General features: G+C 39.5%; 2 protein-coding genes and 1 long non-coding RNA gene across 4 annotated transcripts in view; 1 reads left to right on the forward strand and 2 right to left on the reverse strand.

Annotated features, from left to right (window-relative positions):
- The first annotated feature begins 10,520 nt into the window (after nt 1-10,520).
- LOC135510029 (uncharacterized) lies at nt 10,521-17,003 on the forward strand. The gene is made up of 4 exons (XR_010451050.1): nt 10,521-10,620; nt 11,233-11,336; nt 15,954-16,043; nt 16,715-17,003. It is a non-coding gene; the product is annotated as an uncharacterized LOC135510029 (long non-coding RNA).
- Nucleotides 15,429-16,808, reverse strand: gnrh3 (gonadotropin-releasing hormone 3). The gene is made up of 3 exons (XM_064930830.1): nt 16,671-16,808; nt 15,936-16,016; nt 15,429-15,628 (listed from the first exon to the last, which is right to left on the reverse strand). The coding sequence occupies exons 1-3, from the start codon at nt 16,806-16,808 to the stop codon at nt 15,599-15,601; spliced, it is 249 nt and encodes an 82-aa protein (XP_064786902.1). The 3' UTR covers nt 15,429-15,598.
- Nucleotides 17,004-18,678: 1,675 nt separating the features above from the next.
- Nucleotides 18,679-23,750, reverse strand: part of LOC135511051 (receptor-type tyrosine-protein phosphatase epsilon-like) — a 46,912-nt gene continuing 41,840 nt past the window's right edge. For both annotated transcript variants that reach the window (XM_064932534.1, XM_064932535.1), the window contains 4 exons: nt 22,607-22,732; nt 22,225-22,376; nt 21,018-21,153; nt 18,679-20,811 (listed from right to left, as the gene is read on the reverse strand). In XM_064932534.1, coding sequence (XP_064788606.1) covers nt 20,737-20,811; nt 21,018-21,153; nt 22,225-22,376; nt 22,607-22,732 — 489 coding nt within the window. In that variant the 3' untranslated portion in view covers nt 18,679-20,736. The remainder of the gene's footprint in view (nt 20,812-21,017; nt 21,154-22,224; nt 22,377-22,606; nt 22,733-23,750) is intronic.

Here is a 23,750-nt window from a genome sequence, read left to right on the forward strand (position 1 = left end):
TGGGTTGAGGGTGGGACCCTCATTTTAAGGAGGGGGTGTCACGGCTCCTCTGCAGTGCAGGGGCGGTTCCTCCTGCAGGCAGAGGAGGGTCGTTAGTGATTGGAGTCACCTGGGCTCTAAGTATTTAAACTGTCACTAATCACTTCTCTCTCTCTCTGCTCCTCCAGGTATGAACCTGTTTTTTTTGTTCTTTTGTAGTTTTGCATAGTTTTCACTCAGTCATTCACACACACAGATTCCCGCATCCATGCACTTTACATACACCTTACATTATGATACTTCCACACCTCATTCCTTTTTCTTAGTTTAAAGTTAATCGTTTTGTTTACAATAAAGATCATTTTTTAATTGGCCTAAACCTGTTCACGTCCCCTAATTTTTGCCACAGGCTATGAGCCGGCCAGTGACACTACAGAGGGTAGTGCGTCTGGCCTGGGGCCAAGCTTCCATCCATCCAGGACCTCTATACCAGGCGGTGTTAGAGGAAGCCCCTAAAATTGTCAAAGACTCCAGCCAGCCTAGTCATAGACTGTTCTCTCTGCTACTGCACGGCAAGCGGTACCGATGTGCCAAGTCTATGTACAAGAGGCTTCGAAACAGCTTCCACCCCCAAACTATATGACTCCTGAACAGCCAATCAAATAGCTACCCAGACTTTTGCATTGATCCCCCCCCCCCATGCTGCTGCTTATCTCTGCTTATTATTTATGCATAGTAACTTTAATTCTACCTACGTGTACATATTACCTAAACTAACCGGTGCCCCCACACATTGACTCTGTACCGGTACCCCCTGTATACAGCCTCGCCATTTTTTACTTTAATTGTTGCTTTTATTTACATTTTTTTTACTTAACTATTTTTTACTCAACACTTATTTTTCTTAACTGCATTGTTGGTTAAGGGCTTGCAAGTAATTTCACTGTTGTATTTGGCACATGTGACAAATAAAATTTGATTTGAGAACCCATTGCCCTTTATGGTTGTGAGGTCGGGTCCACTCACCAAACAATAATTCACAAAATGGGACAAACACCAAATTGAGACTGCATTCATTTTTTAAATTTCACCTTTATTTAACTAGGCAAGTCAGTTAAGAACAAATTCTTATTTACAATAACGGCCCTGGCTCAACCCGGACGACGCTGGGCCAATTGTGCACCTACAGAATTTTACAAAAATGTTCTCTGTGTACAACGTAAAACACCAAATAATGTACGCAGAGCAGAATTAGGCCGACACCAGCTACTTATCAAAATCTAGAAAAGAGACGTTAAATTCTACAATAACCTTCCATAACAAAAGCCACCACCTTCAGAGAGATGAATCTGTAGAATAGTTTGCTAGGCAAGCTGGTCCTGGGGCTCTGTTCACAAACACACCCTACAGAGCTCCAGGACAGCAACACAGTTAGATCCAACCAAATCATGAGAAAACCAGAAGAGAATTACTTGACACATTAGAAAGAATTAACAAAAAAAAACTCAAACTAGAAGGCTATTTGGCCCTGAACAGAGAGTACACACTGGCAGAATACCTGACTGCTGTGCCTGATCCAAACTTAAGAAAATCTTTGACTATGTACAGATGCAGTGAGCATAGCCTCACTATTGAGAAAGGCCGCCGTAGGCAGACCTGGCTCTCGAGAAGACAGGCTATGTGCACACTGCCCACAAAATAAGGTGGAAATTGAGCTGCACTTCCTAACCTCCTGCCAAATGTATGACCATATTAGAGACACAGATTTCCCTCAAATTACATAGATCCACACAGAATTCGAAAACAAATCCAATGTTGATAAACTCTCATATGTATTGGGTGACATACCACAGTGTGCCATCACTGCAGAAAGATTTGTGACTTGTTACCACAAGAAAAGGGCAACCAGTGAAAAACAAACACTATTGTAAATACAACCCATATTTATGTTTATTTATTTTCCCTTTTGTACTCTAACTATTTGCACATATGACAATTGTAATGTCTTTATTCTTTTAGAACTTTTGTGAGTGTAATGTTTAATGATTTATATTGTTTATTTCACTTTTTTAAATTATCTAGTTCACTTACTTTGACAATGTTAACATATGTTTGCCATGCAAATGAAGCCCTTAAATTGAAATTGAGAGAGTCAGAGTGTGTGTGTGTGTGAGAGGGGGGAGAGAGAGAGAGAGAAGAGCCTGGATCTGCTAGAGCAGAGAGCAGTACTGCCAAACCTGGGCCCTGGCAGTAAACCCCAAAATGACTAAAATAATGATTTTCCAGAGAACATCCAGATCTCAGGGAATTAGACCAAAGTTCTCAATTGGTACAAAATATAGAGAGTACTGCACACACTACAATTACTTAGGTTTAAAAATAAGCTCAACTGGACATCTTAATGAGGCAGTCAATGAACTGAGAGAGAAAGCATGCAGGGCATTCTATGCCATTAAAAAACTAATTCAAATTGAAATACCTATTAAAATGTGGCTAAAATGAATTAAATGTGTCATTGAACCAATTGCACTTCATGGCAGCGAGGTGTGGGGTACACTTGCAAAACAAGATTTCACCAAATGGGACAAACACCCCATTGAAACCCTGCATGCAGAGTTCTGTAAGATTCTCCTACATTTCCAGAGAAAAACTACAAACAATGCAGGACAGAATTAGGCCAATATCCACTAATAATAAAAACGCAAAGAAGAGCAATTAAGTTTTAGAAACACCTAAAATACAGTAACCCCCTCTCATATCATTACCAAGTCCTGCAATGTCAAGAGCAAAGAAAATAAAATAGTCCCCTCATCCAGCTGGTCCTGGGGCTGAGTTCACCTCAGGACCAGAACATCCAATCAATCAGAATAAACCAAATTACAACACAGTCAAAACAATACTACATTGCTTATTGGGAAACACAAACACAAAGCAAAATGCAGTGCTATCCGGCCCTAAATCGACAGTACACCGTGGCTAACTATTTGACCATGGTTACTGATCAAAACCTTAGAAAAACCTTGACAAAGCACAGGCTCAGTGAGCACAGCCCTGCCATTGAGAAGGGTAGACACAGGAAAACCTGGCTCCTTGTAGAGGAAAGCCTATCCAACCACTGCACAACAGCAGCACCCGAGAGAGAGAGATGCATTCCCTGACAAAATGTAAAAAATATAAAACAATTAGAGAGTGTCATGTCCCCGAATTTGAAACCCTTATTCACGGTTTCAAAGACCTCTCTGTTGAGAGTAGGCTATCCGTCCTGTTGGGGGAGGACGCAGAGAGCTGTGGGATGGCAGCACACTGCATTGCTGCCTGCCATAAGATGTGGGACAGTGTCTGACAGACCAACCAACCTGCACATGTCCTCTATGCTCATTGTTCAATGTATAGTTATTTTGACCCTTGGTTATTGTTATTACTGTGGTCCCGTTGACAATTTTGATTCTTATTATTTTAATATTGTAAACATCCAAAGTAAGCTTTGGCAATACTATGTACATTGTTACGTCATGCCAATAAAGCAAACTAGAGAGAGAGAGAGAGAGAGAGAGAGAGAGAGAGAGAGAGAGAGAGAGAGAGAGAGAGAGAGAGAGAGAGAGGGGGAGAAATTATAAAGAGTGAGCAAGAGAGTTGTTGGAGAAACAGAGGGGGCAACCAGATTACCCAGCACACCTTGCACACGCTCACATCAAAGCGGTACCCCCATCTGCCCGAGGCACAGTCCATCCCCCATGTCACTCCACACATCCTCCTGTTCATGTTGAATAATTGACAGATCTGTTTTACATGCTCAGCATTTGCTAGGACATGGCAGTGTGACTCCGAATGGGGCATGACTGGCTCCATCAGGGCATGGGGTAGGCTGACTTCATTACAATGGAGGCATACTAATACTCTATGGGGATGAATTCAATCAAACTTGCACTGGTGGAAAGGTTGTTGTTCCCGTGGAGTAGAGTACACTTCATAGGAAGAGTAATGCAAAAAAATAAAGGTTACTTTGATTATGATAACAATTATTTGACAGGGCCCAGAAACATAAAAGCTTATTTTACTTATAAAGTGCAGGTTTGATTGAAAAAACACAGAATATATTTTATTCTTGGCATTTTAACATCATAGATCTAGCCGGTGGTAACTTGTGGAATCGACACAGGCTGAAATGTGGTTTTAACCAATCAGCACTCAGGATTAGACCCACCCGTTGTGTAATGTGTACTTATTACTGATTGTACTGAACTTTTTGGCTGTCTCACAACAAAGACAGAATGTCCATGTATGGAAAAGCACAAAGACTCCCCTGCTATCTGAAGGGGATGACTGTGTTTGTGCCAGGACCATCTCTGAAGTCATATAAGCCATTAGCAGTCTGTCAAGACTGGTCTCTTTCAGGGTCTCTTAATACCAGTTAGAAAGTTTAGTGGAATCCCGTTCACTTTGGTGCAGTACTAGTTTCAAAGACTGGAATGCAACAGTGGATAAGTCGTTTTTTGGCGTGCACGAAACAATACCACAATGCTATGAAAATGATGGTTTAATAAAAGATTAGACTTGTTTAGAGGGAGAAAATGTGACCATCATAATTGTGTGATAGAGGGAATTAATCTCAAATCCAAGCTTTGTTGTTATTACTGTGAAACCAAATTGCGTAGTTATATCCTGGGAATATGGACTTTAGGATTGAGATAGACAACTGCGTACACAGTACTAGATATTTTTTCCCTCTCAAGACAGCAAGGGAAGCCCTGACTGTTCATTTCGATCCTTTACCTTGACCCATGAAGTGTGTCGCCACCACCCTGAGGGTTTGGCTCAGCCCAACCTTTCCCACAGCCCCCTGGGAATGATCATCTCAGTGTGGGCGTTTACTACGGGTGCCAGACACAACACCATTAGCCACAACCCTACTGCTGCTCATTAGGACCCCGATCGATAGAGGCGACCAAAGAGATCGCCACCGCTGCGAAACCACCAGCCAGCTATATCACTGTTCAGAGTTATTATTGTAAACAGGAGTGTCCAAGACTTAGGGCTGTAAATGAGGAAGGTTGACTTGAGTAAGTGAATGACTGGAGCTACCTTAATGAGAATATATACACTACTCTTTTGTGTTATGGTCTGCAAAAGTGTATTGGCACCCTGCAATAAAAAATGGAAGTAATAAGTAGGTGTTCTGGTCTCCTGTCTTGTTTATGGGGTTTGGTATGTCACATCGTTAGGAAAAGAGAAAACTAGGCTGAGATTTAATGTGTTTGCACATTGTGGACAATGCGCCAATTAAAGGTCATATCCGATTGAGCCGAAATATGCAGTGTTTACCATGCATGTCAACAGGGTTATATGGATTGAATCCTGGCCCTCGTGAGAGTGCCCAGGACAGTAGAGTCTAATAATCCCTGGGAATATATTTGAGTGTTGATGGATTTCATATGACATGAACAAAGTGTTGGTAAAATTATCATTGGAGATTATTATTTTTTCATGATGATTTGAATTAGTATTGTTACAATGGCAGTCATTTGTGTATTTCCAATGGTAACATCAAATGTTCCGAGAGACCGGTCCACAAGGTGCCAGTAAGGAGAAAATGAACTACCTAGTAGCTTTATAAAATAATGATTATAGGATCTGTTTTGTATTCATTTCTCTATTTATTTTTCTTTAACTGAGAGCTGTGGACCTATTACTCACAGGAAGTAGTAGATAAAATAAGCTGATCCTGTATTCAGCTGAGAGGTGAATCATATTGAGGCAAAATTGTGAAACTAAGAAAAAGGGGAGATGTATTGATTTTTGGTGGAGCCAGGCAAAGAAAAGAGAGGGAATAAAGAAGTGCTCTTTGGCCGATGTGTCCAAATGATGTCCAGTGGGAGCTGCTTAATGGTGGTGGAGGGGTGAGGGGTGGATAAGGGGGTGCGGTGGGGGTGACGAGGCAGGTGCCTACCCTGACTAAGGCATGGAACTGCCCTCAGGCTAGGGCTAATGGTATTGGCTGAGCTTACTATAAGCAGCTCTCTCCTAATGGCCAACTATGAGTGTGCCACAGGACAGACAGGTATTGATTGGTTCAAATGCTGTTGAGTTGACAACAGCGAAAGTGAAAACCTTTCAGGCATATATAAACTCCCAGCATATTATGTCATGGCAAGGTAATTAAAAACAAGAGCTTAGAGTACATACACTCATTAAAAGTGCATATAATCTTTCATCTCTCACATACACACACATACAAACACGTACGTACGCACACACCATACACATTCTCTCTGTCCTGAATCTTGTTTAAAATGAACGTCCTCTACTTTTTCACACTGACATCTTAGGTTACCAAGCTATCCTTGAAGAAGTTACATTTGCCATCTGTGAGAACCTTGAGAAAACAAGCACTGTAATACAAATAATTAAAAAGCAAATTGTGTTTTTTTATTTGATGAATGTGTATTCCTTTTATACTCAAACAGTTATGGACTGTTCCACATAATGTAGAGAGTTGGCATACCGTATCTCTTTGAAAAACAAGCAGTATACAGGTAGGCTTATATTGTACATGGAACAATAACATATATGTTTGCTTTGTTGCCCCCCCCCCCCCCACACACACACACACACTCACAATTTTTTTTTGCTGTGTACAAGCTTTTCTCTTATTCACAAGGGGCACTTTCCAGACTGCTTGAAGCGTCTGCTTTGATTGCATAATTCCCCAGAGAAGAACAACACAAAACAAAAATACTGACTGAATTCAGACCTATAATATACCGAACAAATAACAAACCAGCTCTACTCTTCGAATCCATGGTTCCTTAAAGAGAAGGAATTGGAAACTAAATTCTAACTTGAAAGCTTTGCTCATTCTGAAAGCACTGGAGAATAATCACGAGATCCAAACTTTTTCTCCCCTCTGAAAAGCATATAGGCCATAATCCAGACTGTCTGTTGCCTAATAGGATCAACACTGTGATACAAGCCAATAGGACAGAAAGCTCCACTACTACTGTAAGTCACCTTCCTAATGTCACATCAAGACAATTTAGCAGATCAAAATATTGGGAGTAGTTTGGTTTCTGGGAAACAAAATCACACCAATTTGTCTTGTGTGATGTGCTCATGTAGGATAAAGTGTAAAATATACATATATACAAAATATACATTTCCATGTATGGTTTCCTCTGAACTTTCTCTACATTGTTCTGGGAGTTGACATTTGTTTAAAAATGGGTGTGACGGGGACACAATCAGACTGTGTTGTGTGAATGTAGCTCACTGAAATGATTAGATAGAATGCGGAAGTTCTTTCCAAAATGTTCTAAGGATAAAGCTTTTCTAAAAGCAGCAGTTTGCTCGTTTTCCATTAAATGCTCTTTCTCTGGCTGTTTGTGGCATACAGTGGAGTGCACTAGCTACATCGCTACTTTTTTCTTTACAGGGGCCCCTGGGCTCCCCAAGCAATAGGAGTAAATTAGAGTGCACCTGTTCCAGCTCCAAGATAAGCCATCTCCAGGGGCTTTGCTCTGAGTAAAATGAAGTGAGTGAAGAATACACAGAATATCACAGCATTAACCCACCAAGGTGAAGTTGCAGCCACTCCGGGGAATGGGCTCGTTTTGCACAACACCCAGTGAAATAATATCATCCATAGAGTCCAATGCTAGACTGGAAGAACGTTCTGTTCTCAGAGCACAGCAAATACAGCTGTGTTTAGTGTTCTGAGCAAAGCAGTCTGTTTTTCTTTCTATTGGCAAGCTGAAGTTGAAACCTCTGATATAGTGGTAACAGTTTGGGTAATTTGAAACATGTTGGGACATAGAATCGACATACAACATCTCTAATGGTCAAATATTCATGCAAAAGGGTTCACATCGCTCATATTTCTGCACTAATACAAAATATATTCAAATGAGTTCCATTAGCTGTGCAAGGTCATCTGAGAGACGTGTCAGTGGATCTCCCCTTTTCTTCTCAGCGGCCTAGCGGCATGAGTTACCTCTAGAACTACTTTCTTACAAGAAATAAAAGCCAGAACCCCAGTGTGCTATCTGAAGACCAATGGCCACAGATGGCTAGTATACAAAAAACACACTGTTGGTCCACACATAAAAGGAATGGATAATTAGAGGCCAGAATGTAATTCATCACTGCATACTGTATGTTTGATAATCCCATTCATTTTGTCTCCATATCCCACTCCCCTATTAGCATCCCCCTCGCCCTCACCCCAGCACGGTTTCCCCCCCATCTTTGTTCCACTATAACACATTATCATTATGTGGCTAATTGCATGGCTTGCCTTGAAGTTGGGTTGGAGACTCGTGATCTGGAGTTGAAACGTGGACAGGGATTCTGTCTTCCCTCACAGCTTGCAATATACTGCTAATTGCTGTGTAGCGACGGGCTAAAACATACTTAGGGGACATGCCATAGAGGCCAGCGTAGGTGGAAGAGTCTTGGGAGGAAGATTTATGGCATGGGCCCAGTGTTAGATGTAGTGGGTCATGGGAATTGGTGTACCCAAATTATCACGTAAGTACTGTTACTGTTATGACCTATCTCTGAAAGGATCTAAGCGTGGTTTGGCCCTGGCATGGGGGCAGCCACACAGTCAGTAAGGGTAATCAAGCCAGGCACAGAGCTTCCCTCTAACAGTACAGGGACATTATCTAATCTCTGGTCCAAAGGCTGGCATTTCAAGTTGGAAAGATGAAAGAGTGGGCAACAAGAGAAGGATATGTCTCAAAAGTACGAGGTCACCAGCATATACTAATGTTTCATTCCAAAAAGTTAATGTGATGATGATATCCCCCTTAATTCAGATTACATCATCAGTTCTACAGTACATTATTAACTTATACCCTCCAATGAGTCACAGCTTCTAATGGGCAGTAGGAAATGAAAAGTTACACACGGTGGTGACAACGCCTCAAACACCTCATCCGCTGTTAAGTGATCTCATACCATATATAGGATCTCTGGCACTACAGCTTGTTCTTAAAACTCATATTCCATTTGTCTAAAAGAGATTTCAAAATCAAACAAAAATGAATTGTACTATTCACAGTCATTTTGGGTCAATTCCTTCCACACTCTGGATGTTTCATGTCTGATCTACAGTGTATTTGGAAAGTATTCAGACCCCTTGACTATTTCCACATTTGGTTGTTACAGCCTTATTCTAAAATGTATTAAAAAAATCAAACATCTCATAAATCTACGCACGATACCCCATAATAACAAATCAAAAACAGGCTTTTAAATGTATGCAAATGTATCACATATAAGTATTCAGACCCTTTACTCAGTAATTTTTTGAAGCACCTTCGGCATCGATTACAGCCTCGAGTCTTCTTGTGTATGACGCTAGGTATTTGGGGAGTTTCTCCCATTCTTCTATGCAGATCCTCTCAAGCTCTGTCAGGTTGGATGGGGAGCGTCGCTGCACAGCTATTTTCAGGTCTCTACAGAGATGTTCGATCGGGTTCAAGTCTGGGCTCTGGCTGAAGCAACTCAAGGACATTCAGAGACTTGTCCCGAAGCCACTCCTGCATTGTCTTGGCTGTGTGTTTAGGATTGTTATCCTTTTGTAAGATGAAACTTTGCCACAGTCTGAGGTCCTGAGCCCTCTGGAGCAGGCTTACATCAAGGATCCCCCTGTACTTTGCTCCGTTCATCTTTCCCTCGATCCTGACTTGTCTCCCAGTCCCTGCAACTGAAAAACAAACCCACATCATGATGCTGCCACCAACATGCTTCACTGTAGGGACGGTGCGAGGTTTCCTCCAAACCTGACTTGGCATTCAGGCCAAAGAGTTCAATCTTGGTTTCATCAGACCAGAGAATCTTGTTTCTCATGGTCTGAAAGTCCTTTTCGTGCCTTTTGGCAAACTCCAAGCGGGCTGGCGTGCCTTTTACTGAGGAGTGGCTTCCGTCTGGTTGGTGGAGTGCTTCAGGGGCGGCAGGTAGCCTAGTGGTTAGAGCGTTGGGCCAGTAACCGAAAGGTTGCTTGATTGAATCCCTGAGCTGACAAGGTAAAAAAATCAGATTTTCTGAACAAGGCAGTTAACCCACTAGGCTGTCATTGTAAATAAGAATTTGTTCTCAGCTGACTTGCCTAGTTAAATAAAGGTAAAAGATGGTAGACCTTCTGGAAGGTTCTCCTGCTCTATCAGTATGACCTTTGGGTTTCATGGTCAGCTCCCTGACCAAGAACCTTCTCCACTGATTGCTCAGTTTGGCTGGGTGTCCAGATCTAGGGAGAGTCTTGGTGGTTCCAGACTTCTTCCATTTAGAATGATGGAATCTTCAGTGCTGCAGACATTTTTTGATACCCTCCCCCAGATTGTTTATTTTTTTAACCTTTATTTAACTAGGCAAGTCAGTTAAGAACAAATTCTTATTTTCAATGACGGCCTAGGAACAGTGGGTTAACTGCCTGTTCAGGGGCAGAACGACAGATTTGTACCTTATCAGCTTGGGGGTTTGAACTTGCAATCTTCCAGTTACTAGTCCAACGCTCTAACCACTAGGTTACCATGTGCCTCGTGGCTTGTTTTTTTCTCTCTGGCATGCACTGTCAGCTGTGGGACCTTATATATCAAGTCAAAGAGCTCAATTTCAAGTCTCATAGCAAAGGGTCTGAGAAAGGTACTTCTGTTTTTTATTTGTAATACATTTGCAAACATTTCTAAAAACTGTTTTCACTTTGTCATTATGGGATATTGTGTGTAGATTGATGAGGGCAAAAAAATATTTGATCAATTTTAGAATAAGGCTGTAATGTAACAAAATGTGAAAAAGTCAAGGGGTCTTAATACTTTTTGAATGCACTGTATGTGCAAACAAAACAATGCTAACATACGTTAAAAAACTACCACACATTAGGATGGTTGTAAGAAACGCACTGGTGAGATAATATTTCCAAAACACAGATTTCCTTGCCTTTAGCAGTGCCTTACTGGGGTACTTTGAGACATATCCATCAGAACACAGCTGTATTCATTCATATTTCATACCTACTCCTTCTCCCAGTGCTTTAACACTGTTCTGTGATCAAAGGATAGAACTCGGTTCTCAACAGGAAGGTTCCCTGGCAGCATAGAAGTATAAAGGAGTCTAGTCTAGTGTAGTAACTGCCGTATGCCGTAGAACATTCCTCTTGTAGCAAATGCCTGTCGTTACAGTAACTAAGAAATGAACATGTGTATTTATAGTACGTATTTTGATTTGATTTGATTTATTTTATGTACTTTTGTTCAGCTTTGCAAATCCTTCTGTGAAAACAGCATCCTTTGCCGCTCAAACGGATTGCAAGCGGAGTGCAACCCTACCTCAACAATTGAAAATACACTACACGACCAGAGGTATGTGGACAGCTACTCGTCGAACATCTCATTCCAAAATCATGGGCATTAATATGGAGTTGCTCCCCCCTTTGCTGCCTTAAGAGCCTCCACTCTTCCAGGGAGGCTTTCAACTGGATGTTGAAACATTACTACAGGGACTTGTTTCCATTCAGCCACAAGAGCATTAGTGAGGTCGGGAACTGATGTTGGGTAATAAGGCCTGGCTCGCAGACAGCGTTCCAATTCATCCCAAAGGTGTTCGATGGGGTTCAGGTCAGGGCTCTGTGCAGGCCAGTCAAGTTCTTCTATACCGATCTCGACAAACCATTGCTGTATGGACCTCGCTTTGTTCACTGGGGGCATTGTCATGCTGAAACAGGAAAGGTCCTTCCCCAAACTGCTGCCACAAAGTTGGAAGCACAGAATTGTCTAGAATAGCGTTAAGATTTCACTTTACTAGAACTAAGGGGCCTAGCCCGAACCATGAAAAACATCCCCCAGACCATTATTCCTCTTCCACCAAACTTTACAGTTGGCATTATGCATTGGGGCAGGTAGCGTTCTCCTGGCATCTGTCAAACCCAGAATCGTCTATCGGACTGACAGATGGTGAAGTGTGATTCATCACTCCAGAGAACGCATTTCCACTGCTCCAGAGTCTAATGGGGCAGAGCTTTACACCACTCCAACTGATGCTTGGCATTGCGCAGGATCTTAGGCTTGTGTGCAGCTGCTCGACCATGGAAACCCATTTCATGAAGCTCCCGACGAATAGTTTGTGCTGACGTTGCTTTCAGAGGCAGTTTGGAACTCAGTAGTGAGTGTTGCTACCGAGGACAGACAATTTTTATGCGCTTCAGCACTCGGCGGTCCAGTTCTGTGAGCTTGTGTGGCCTACCACTTCACAGTGGCGCAGTTGTTGCTCCCAGACATTTTCACTTCACAATAACAGCACTTACAGTTGACCGGGGCAGCTCTAGCAGGGCAGGGATTTGCCGAAATGGCTTATTGGAAAGGTGGTATCCTATGACGTTGCAACGTTTAAAGTCACTAAGCTCTTCTGTAAGGCCATTCTACTGCCAATGTTTGGCTTTGTGCTCGATTTTATAAACTTGTCAGCCATGGGAGTGGCTGAAATAGCTGAATCCACTAATTTTATGTGGTGTCCACATACTTTTGTATATATAGTGTGTATTCTTCAGGTTTTCAACAACATATACAACATGCATGTTGCAATCGGTTGAAGTGACAGTCGTTTGATTGAATTCTTTGTTTGATTTTGAGGAATGTTCAACTTGTATGATTGAAGTGCTGGATGAGGTATAAACCAGATTCATAATCAGACAGCTCAAGAGTGTCACCATGTGGGGAAATGTGGAAATGACAAAACGTTAACATAAATATTTGGCACAATATGAAACCATTTTCATTCATTGAGCATTTTTTTTTTTTTGGGGGGGGGTGCATAGTAACTACATTATTGCAATGGTGCTTCGTTGTTCACAGTCCAAAGTATAACAATAACATAATCATTATTCTAATTTTTTCAGCACCGCTGTCATAGTTGAAATGCCAAATAATATAGACTGTCTCATCAAATAGCCTAATGATTTCACAGTCCTAATACCACCACATAACCTTGTCATCCCAAGTTCCTTGATGGACATCCTGACTATGAGTTGCTAAAATCTCTTTAAATACCCTCTGAAGTATCAAGACCTTTCTGGCATTTCAACTCTTTCTGAAGACTGACTTTGCTTCTCTCTATAGACTGCGGGAACATAGTAGCCTACTACCCACATGAAACTTCAGTTCATATTCCGTCTCACAGTTACCTCATGGGATATTCACCAAGCTGTTAATAATAAGAGACATTATAATAAGTCACCTACTATGGAATACAACTTTATCATACACTCAATCTTAACTGGTCTAAATGATGAATGTATGACAATAGTATATTGAGACAATATGTTATACTGTAGATAATCGTCGAAACTGATTATGAAATTATGGATGTTTGTTGGATGTACTTGATTGACGGATACACTTCTATGAAATGCTTTAGCCATGGATGGACGGGTTTTCAGACTCTCCCCCCTGAAGCTATTATAAAAAAAAGTATTGTTTTGAAGATTAATAAATGGCACAAAGAATCAAAATGTATTGCCCTTCATAATATTATTCCCTCCAAGCGAGGACAAGTAACAATGCACCATTCTACCTCCCTGTCCTTTCCCTCTCAATGCGCCAATGGATGTGACCTCCAAAGCTTGAACAATGGCCAACCAACAAGCACTTGGCTTTCCGCCACCATCACTAAAGCCCAATAAGGTTGCTTTCATCTCTGTTGTTATATTTAAAGATGACATCCTAGCCTGCCGGCCTCTACCATTGTCTCCACTATGATTATTTGCCACTGTTGTTTAACTCCGGTTGCAGGTCTTTGATGAAAAGGTCACCACTCAATTGGAAAGCAGCCATTAGAATGCGGTGGGCACCATTCACCAGTGTGCATAGGGGAGCAAACTGCCGAGCTGGTTAATCAAAAGTTAATTATATAATTTTCATGCAGATGAGGGCAACATTGAAATGAATCCCAACACTCCAATCATTACCACAAATAAATAAATAAATAAATCCAAAATGCTATAAAATGTTCAGGGACTAAGAGGTTGTAAACAATATGAAGTTTAATTTGAGGTAAACAAAGTGAATATCCACCCGGGGGTCTGGGAAGGAGAAAGTGAGGTTAAATCAAATTTAGAAACATAGATACCAGCTAAAAAATTTTTTTTTAAATGCATTAAAAGATGTGCAATTAAACTGGAAAAGAAAGTTATACTTTCAAACAAAAGATTGCAAGGGGGATTTAAGAAGGTGGTGGTTACAACTGGAACAATATACAATGAATGTGTGGGTAGACCGAAACATATATTAACCAAATATATATACCACTAACCTGCCTCATGAAACAATTCTGTGTTACTTGAGTGAAAAAGTATGAAAAAATAAAACCCAAACATAACCCAAGAATCACACAAGCAAAAGAGGCATAACTTCACCATAACCGGCAAAATCATAGATGTGTTTAGTTGTAATAGTTGGAGCATGTTCTCCATCAACAAAAATGAGTAAAGTATGCTTTTAAAGTAAAATACATAAGTCTTTCCCCATCAAAGAAAAGTATTGCATTATGCAAATTGAACCATGAATATTACACTAACAATGTGAGTTATCACAAATGAATAACCATTGTTCTGAAAGTGCAATGGAAATTGGTTTTATTTCTTTCCAAATCTACATGCTTTTACGGTTCACCTTTCCCAAAAGTACCAGTGGTCTGGGTTCATTGGTGTGCATCACAACCACACGCTAACAGTGTAGGGTGTCCCTCGTGTCAGTACAGTTCATGAATCATGGGCCCCTAATACACTACGCGATTAGTACGGTATCCTGTCTGTGGGGCTTTGCCAGAAATGAGTTCTCTTTAAAACATATGCCCCTGCTAATTCCTTTCCTTGCCTGATATGCAATTCCAATTTTTATAATTAACAGCAATTTATTGAACGACATGAAAGTTTTAACACATTTTCTTTTTGTGATGCCTATGGTCCTGGCAAAACTATGAGAAACATGTCAACCCTCATGACATTTCAGAATTATTTTTAAATATGCAAATTCAATTATTCAACAAGTGACATACTCTCACAGAAATTTGAGGTGAAACAAATGTCCTGGTAGTGTGGATTTTCCCTTTGAAATGATGCATGACCGACAAGCAATAATCTATAATCTAATTACAAAAGGGACATAAACCCCTGTTTCAATCTAATGACACCATAGATGTTTTATAAATTGACTTAATTACCAGCTGTTGTCATGCTACGATCGTTGTATCACAAGTTGATCATGCTTGTCGGTCATAGAAAGCAAATGTATGTTAATAATCAATTCATGGCCTGTCAACTCCACCTAAAAATTTGGATGGATCACAAATTGATCAATTGTAATTTGGGATAGGACACTTAAGCTCCTGTATTGTAAGGACGTTCAATAGACATACAAAGATACTTCTCCCTTTTTAATCACTTCTTTATTACAATTTTACAGAAGGTTAAAGTGTTGTACTTTAAGTAAATAACATCAATCTAAATGTGATGTTTGTTGGAAATGGACAGAACTGTAGTTGAATGCTCCATCATTGATGTTGATAGAGATGCTGTATGTCTGCTTGATGTTGTCTTCTCGCTTCTTTTGTGAATAATGGTCTCAGTTGTTTATTTATGGGGCATCCATTTCTTCAATATCTAGGGAAATCAAAGCGTTAACTTCAGAAGTCTACTTTATGTTGTATATCTATATTATACTGATGTGTCAGACATGAGCAACATTGTCTCCCTACATTTATAGGTATCACTTCACTAAATTCAGGGAAGATTTCCATTTGTCAGCCAATACTCTTATCTAAACATTTATTTCAGATACTTTGGTATATTGTTTACAACATATTTTACCAGGAGAAAATGTAGCATCTTCAGATGAAACATAAATAATTGGCCATTAGGAATACAATGAATACAATATCTAACTTAATAAATGAATATGACTACTTACTACATCATATGGTCTCAGTCTCTCTGAGACATGTGCACTTGTCTCCTCAGGAAGAGCCACTACACCTCCTGTGTCCATCATCTGGATAGCAATATGTAGGAGGAATTGGTAATGCTAATACCCATATACCCTTTATGCGACACCCTTACAGAGTTGAATTAATATACATTGCCAATATACTCTTGAAAAGGCCTCTTGAACTAATATTCCACACAAACTATCCCTATAAATGCCACATTTAAATGTTCACAGGTTTTCAAGACACAGTAGATTTCCTTAAAGGACAATTACATGTACAGTATGCACATGTAGACACAGCTGTAACAGTAGTAGATTTCCTTAAAGGACAATTACATGTACAGTATGCACATGTAGACACAGCTGTAACAGTAGTAGATTTCCTTAAAGGACAATTACATGTACAGTATGCACATGTAGACACAGCTGTAACAGTAGTAGATTTCCTTAAAGGACAATTACATGTACAGTGTGCACATGTAGACATAGCTGTAACAGTAGAATATTTCCTTAAAGGACAATTACATGTACAGTATGCACATGTAGACACAGCTGTAACAGTAGTAGATTTCCTTAAAGGACAATTACATGTACAGTATGCACATGTAGACACAGCTGTAACAGTAGTAGATTTCCTTAAAGGACAATTACATGTACAGTATGCACATGTAGACACAGCTGTAACAGTAGTTACAGGTAGAGGTAAATAGTACTTGCCTTGATGGTGGCCTCCAGCTCCCCAACACTTCTCTTCCCTCCAGGTAGCCAGCCATACGACCAGTGCTGAGAGAGCGTGACCTGCGCTACCAATGCCAACACCACCACTTGCACGACCGTTCTGTTGCTAAGATCCATGGGAGCTGGAAAGAAAGCTAGTCAAATACTAGCTCAATGTGATCGTCAAAAATAATGTATTTTTACATCAAGCAGAAGTTTGCGATCATCTTGCAATGATTACCTATTGAATATGCACATTGTACAGTATATATGAACAACCCACAAATGCACATTAGTTAACAATGTTAAATATACTTATATGAATCACATACTTTCTCCGTTCTGTGTATTCCTTCCTACACTGTGGTGGGAACATCATGAGTCCCTTTTATAGGGGTCGTTAGACATGGAACAGTCTGTATCATCAGGATTAGAATCCCTTCTCCACAGGTGTGACACACTAAGTGCCTAATGGACACTAAATGTCACTAATGGCACCTGCTTAGTGCATAAGCTTCAAACTGCATTTGATGGAAACAAACATATTTATAATGTGTTAAGAGGTGAAGTCAGTGAACACTACCGTTCAACAGTTTGAGGTCACTTAGAAATGTCCTTGTTTTTGAAAGAAAAGCAATATTTTTGTCCATTAAAATAACATCAAATTGATCAGAAATACAGTGTAGATATTGTTAATGATGTTGTACATGACTATTGTAGCTGGAAACGGCAATTTTTTTAAATGAAATATCTACATATGCATTAAAAGGCCCATTATCAGCAACTGTCACACCTGTGTTCCAATGGCACATTGTGTTTGCTAATCCACGTTTATAATTTTAAAAGGCTAATTGATCATTAGAAAACCCTTTTGCAGTTAAGTTAGCACAGCTGAAAACTGTTGTGCTAGTGAAAGAAGCAATAAAACTTGCCTTCTTTAGACTAGTTGAATATCTGGAGCATCAGCATTTGTGGGATCGATTACAGGCTCAAAATGGCCAGAAACACCAGTCTCAACGTCAGCAGTGAAGATGTGACTCTGGGATGCTGGCCATCAAGGCAGAGTTGCAAAGAAAAAGCCATATCTCAGAATTGACCAATAAAAATAAAAGATTAAGATGGGCAAAAGAACACAGACACTGGACAGAGGAACTCTGCCTTGAAGGCCAGCATCCCGGAGTCGCCTCTTCACTGTTGACGTTGAGATAGGTGTTTTGCGGGTACTATTTAATGAAGCTGCCAGTTGAGGACTTGTGAGACACTAGACACTAATGTACTTGTCCTCTTGCTCAGTTGTGCTCCGGGGCCTCCCACTCTATTCTGGTTAGAGCCAGTTTGCGCTGTTCTGTGAAGAGAGTAGAACACAGCGTTGTACTGGATCTTCAGTTTCTTGGCAATTTCTTGCATGGAATAGCCTTAATCTCTCAGAACAATAATAGACTGATGAGTTTCAGATGAAAAGTCTTTATTTCTGGTCATTTTGAGCCTGTAATCGAACCCACAAATTCTGATGATCCAGATACTCAACTAGTCTAATGAAGGCCAGTTTTAATGCTTCTTTAATCAGAACAACAGTTTTCAGCTGTGCTAACATATTTGCAAAAGGGTTTTCTAATGATCAACTAGCCTTTTAAAATTATAAACTTGGATTATCTAACACAACATACCATTGGAACACAGGAGTGATGGTTGCTGATAATGGGCCTCTTTACGCCTATGTAGATATTCTATTAAAAATCTGCCGTTTCCAGCTACAATAGTCATTTACAACATTAACAATTTCTACACTGTATTTCTGATCAAAATTTGATGTTATTTTAATGGACAAAAATGTTGCTTTTCTTTCAAAAACAAGGACATTTCTAAGTGACCTCAAACTTGAACGGTAGTGTACATATTCTAAAATATGTCATGTTTGTAAATGAAACAATATCTGCTGGTCAACAAAAAAGTGACTTTGATACCCATGTTTTGTATCTTTTACAAATATTCAGAAATTAATGGCAAATTTGTTTATTTTCAATGCATTTATTGCGGACAGATTTTACAAATGAAATTTTAACTTCATACAGACTTATGACAAGAGATATACAGGAACAAGATGCTTGAGCGCTACATTATGGCTCAATTTCATACTCTGTACACAAGACTGATTCTAAATGTTCTGTAAGAAGACATAATCCTTACACTTGTATCTTTACCTAATAGGCTATGAATCCATAAATGTACCTTTGGCATGAAAAGGATAGCCCTGTGGAGTGCCTTAACACGTAATAACTGGGTAACCAGGTCATTTGAATTTAAATTCTATTTATTTATGATCATTGCTAAAATATAGATTTCACAGTAAACTACAGCACATAGAAATTCAATAAAATATCTTCCTGAAACTTCCATGAATCAATTACTATTATCAATAACCCAGTTATTTAGTGGCTATAAATACTTACCAAGCGGAAAATTGCTGCCTGGCTCTACATTACACTTTTCTAATTGAGAACTCTATACATTCAATACACATTTTGGGGGGTATATGAGCATTATAATCATTTGCTTTAATTCCAATCATGTTCTATACACTATAAGGATATCATGAAAATCAACTCATTTTATTGAAATCTTCTTCCTTTTTAGGTTAGTCTTGAGAAACATTAAACAATCTGCTGCCTTAGCTATGTATATTGAAGTTGAAGTCACTTGGGGACAATCTGAACTTGATCAGAACATTTTTCTAATCTTTGTATGACACTGTTTCATTCGAACATGCAAATGCTGAAATGGAAGGTCCAACATAGTTAAAAAAAAAAGTTGTACAAAAGTTATTACAACAGTGTACATATGAACAGCCATTTGTTAGTGAGGTCAGATCAAAATTGCTATTTGAAACAGATGGCAATTCAAAGTTGTCCAAATTGATTGTTTTCCATTGGATACTCAATAGACTGTTATGATGAAACAGACAACATACACACCAAAAACTGAATGTTAATTTGTTAAGTCACGTGTCCCAAACTCTCATGACAGGTTGTGTATTTTTACAACAGCAGTAGTTCTACAGTATGTGCCATGTCTACAGTACAGACCACAGGCAACGAAAGGCAATCTCACGGTAATTTTTTCAACATAGACTTATCAGTAAAACTCAAAATGTACATACAATTCTACATTATATAAATAGAAAAAGATTATATGCATAACTTAATTAATACACACAGTATGTACATAATAACATACTTTTCAGTATTGTCTTGAGTCCGAGAACCTATTCAATTAAACCCTTCACACCGGTTTTGGTCTTACGTTTCAATTCAAAACATTTGACATACAAATGCTGAGGAGACAAAGCTAGTTGAAACGTACGTGACTAAATAGATATAATAATCCATTTTCATTCGGGCTCTTTTTAACAAACAGACAGATAAGCAAACATATACAGGTAACTGCCAAAATAAAGGAAACACCAACATAAAGTGTCTTAATAGGGTGTTGGGCCTCCATGAGCCGGAACAGCTTCAATGCACCTTGGCATAAATTCTACAAGTGTCTGGAACGACACCATTCTTCCAAAAGAAATTCCATCATTTGGTGTTTTGTTGATGGTGGTGGAAAACGCTGTCTCAGGTGCCGCTCTAGAATCTCACATAAGTTCAATTGGGTTGAGATCTGGTGACTGAGACGGCCATAGCATATGGCTTACATTGTTTTTATGCTCATCAAACCATTCAGTGACCACTCATGCCCTGTGGATGGGGGCATTGTCATCCTATCGTGGGCATAGCCATGGTAGCCAAAATAATGGATGAATATACATGACCCTAAACATGATGGGATGTGAATTGCTTAATTCACTCTGTAACCACACCTGTGTGGATGCACCTGCTTTCAATATACTTTGTATCCCTCATTTCCTTATTTTGGCAGTTACCTGTATAATAAAATATGGTACAATATGTTTAAGTATTGTGGGTAAGTGCAAAGTGTAAAAAGAGCTTGAAAGAGCTTAGAAAAGAAGGTTCTGACAAAATTGCATATGTTACATGGAAATATACATATATAGCAGATATTGTCATTTAAAATTGGCATAGTCTGAGAAAATGTCAACAAAATCTTGAACCACTCTGTAGCAGAAGTCATATTGTTCCTGAAACAGACAAAAAAAAACAACAACATGACCATAAATCACTTACAATACAGTTGGAAAACCAATATTTGAATAAAGCATCATTGTCAATCTTTTGAAGATAATTTTAATGTATTTCACCTCTCTCTCATGCATTGAATCTCTATGACTAAATGTTATCCTACCATGAAAAACAATGCGTTTATACTACAATATATAATACCTACCACAGTCTGAACCATGTGTGGTCTCTTCATGCGTAAGCTCTTGACAGTCTGAAACACGTCCAGTAGGCCCTCTGCTTTCACCCGCTCCAGAATGTTACTCAGGGCGATGAATGTACCGGTCCGACCCGCACCAGCACTGAGAAATAAACCCAGGACAGAACCATCAGCATCAGCATCTACAGCTATGCTTGCTCTAAAACCCAGTAACTACCATTAGAGGACCTTTAATATGTGCTTAGAACTGAACATGAGTCAAGGGAGTATACTACATTCCGTACACTGTCAGGGGTCTACCAGTTCGCCATCATGCCGATTGCACTTCATTGAGTGCCAAAGAAATGCACCGATTTTACAACATATGTCTTTACAGTGCTGGATTTCCTTAGTGCTCAACAACACAGGTAAGTTGTCTAGTTGGTGGTTGATAGGAGAGATATCTAACAGTAGAGTTGATGGATCTATAGATTCCTAGTCTCCCATTCCCCTAGTCATAGGGCTATACTGTGAACCCTACATTTTACCCCAGTCTTTACCATTTATATTGAAAAGAATTTGCTGGAGAAAAGGTGACCTTTGACTAATAGTACTAATAATGCTAACACTAACGCGTCTGGTAGCTCTCTCAGCCTCTTTGGATTGAGTCAGTTCTTACAATGCCGGCGAGAGAGGTAGAGGAGAGAGGGGGGTTGTAATGGGCAAGCCCCCATTCCCAGTGGAGGAGAAAAAGCTTTAAAAAGCCCCTCTTTAGACAGGCCCTGATGAATGAATATGAGAGAGTGAAGACACCATTTCCTGTCGTTAGCTCATTCTATCAGATTAATCAAAGCAGGAGTCGTAGGAGATTTCACTTTGAGAGGTTTTAATTGACTGTGAATCAGTGGATTGGATCAATCCCAGTGGGCCGTGCTGCATTAGAAGTACTTCACCTGGAGCTATGTATGTTCTGATCATAGCTTTCACAGCAAAGTCTTTATAAAGAGTTGGGCTATAAAACAGAGTCTACAAAGGCTAAATGTACTGTATAATGTATTGAAACCGATATTACAGAGTCCCAAAAATGTAATAAGTAATCTATATTCTTTGAAATATAATTTTGTGTTTGGTATGATCCTAATATTTTATGTCAGAAAAAAAGGTCAGTTAAAAGAGTAATGGAATGTTTTGCGGCTCCCAGATTTGGTTTGTGTTAACAGTACCCGTTCCTTACCTGCAGTGTACTATAATAGGGTGGTTTCCAGACTGTTGTTGCTGTCTCTGCACTGAAGCAATGATGTCGATCATTCCCTTTCCCTCTGCCGGTATTCCGATCTCAGGCCAGCCGTGGAAATGAAAGTGCCTGACGTGCCGTGACTGCTTTTCCTGGTGATTGGAAACATGTGTTTCATCATTACATACATTAGTATACCTGATAATGAAAAATAAACATAACATGAACTTGACATGCTCAAGATAAGACACAAATTGAGATAGCAGAAAGTCATTGATTAGAGGACCAAACCCAGTCATCCACAAGGACAAAAATGACTTACATCACAAATAATATATTTAAAATGCACATCAGGTAGCTTGTTTATGTGAAGGAAACTCACTGGTCCATATGTGAGCACCATGTCCTTCAGAGTGAAAGTGTCACATAGTGCATCCCCCTTCAGCTCCAAAGTGTAGTCTCCAAATGTCACAGTGCCCTCTGCTGGCCAGTACTGGAAACACTTGTCCTGGGGAAAGTGACAGATTGATGAAAGGCAGGTGTGTCAAACATATGGCCCACGGGTGGGAAAAACGACTTCAATCTACATTTAAATGACAAATAACACATCAAAACTGTGTAGAAATGATAATGGTTTAAAAGAAAAGGTAATGATAATGGACCTACATTTATACAGTCTCTGTGTTCCTCTATACCAGGGCTGGTGTTAATTCGAACTGAAGGCAACACAGACATTTTTTATCCCAATATCAAATAATTTCTGGTTAAGAATTAAGTACCTTAGTGTGATTGTTTTCAATTAAAATGGTCAAAAGAACCAAAAATAGCATCTTAACAAAGAGCAATTTCTCAAGCAAGAATTTTGACTGTCTGGGAGTGGTCTGAGTGGGGAGGGGAAAACTGGAAACTAGCTGTTTTTTGATTTGATTTTGATTTGGATCTATTTTAGTCCCCATTTGGACTAATCTTCCAACAGTCCTTAAACATTAAAATACAATTTATAATACACATTTTCACATATAACACACTATTACAAACATACATAATATACTAACATAATGACACAATAAATACTCAATCTAAAAAATATTGATTCTTCATCTACTATAGTCCCACAACTGTTATTGGCATAGAGGTTTGGAACTCTCTTTCTTATTGGTCTATTAACTAATTTACCGCCTGGTGATGTCACCAGGAATGTCATCATAACAGCAAGGCCAACTGTATATGTTTGAGTGCATGTCTGGCACTATTTACATATGTGTGTGTCCGTGTATGTGTGTATTTGAATGAGAGTGTATATGCATGTGTGCAAACACCTGCACAGCATCAGCCTCAGGCAAACCGGCATTAGCTGTAAAAACACTGCCCGACAGTGTCATTCAAACAGACTTTTTATTATGTTTTATTTTGACTTTATTTTCTATACTTTATTTTGACCATCATTCTTTATCTTTGACCACCATGTCTCCAATTCCACATGCCAACCCTCAGCTTCCCTTGCCTCTTAGATATTAATTAAGAGT

This window comes from Oncorhynchus masou, chromosome 23 (genome assembly GCF_036934945.1).
Source record: "Oncorhynchus masou masou isolate Uvic2021 chromosome 23, UVic_Omas_1.1, whole genome shotgun sequence".
Classification (NCBI taxonomy): Eukaryota; Metazoa; Chordata; class Actinopteri; order Salmoniformes; family Salmonidae; genus Oncorhynchus; species Oncorhynchus masou.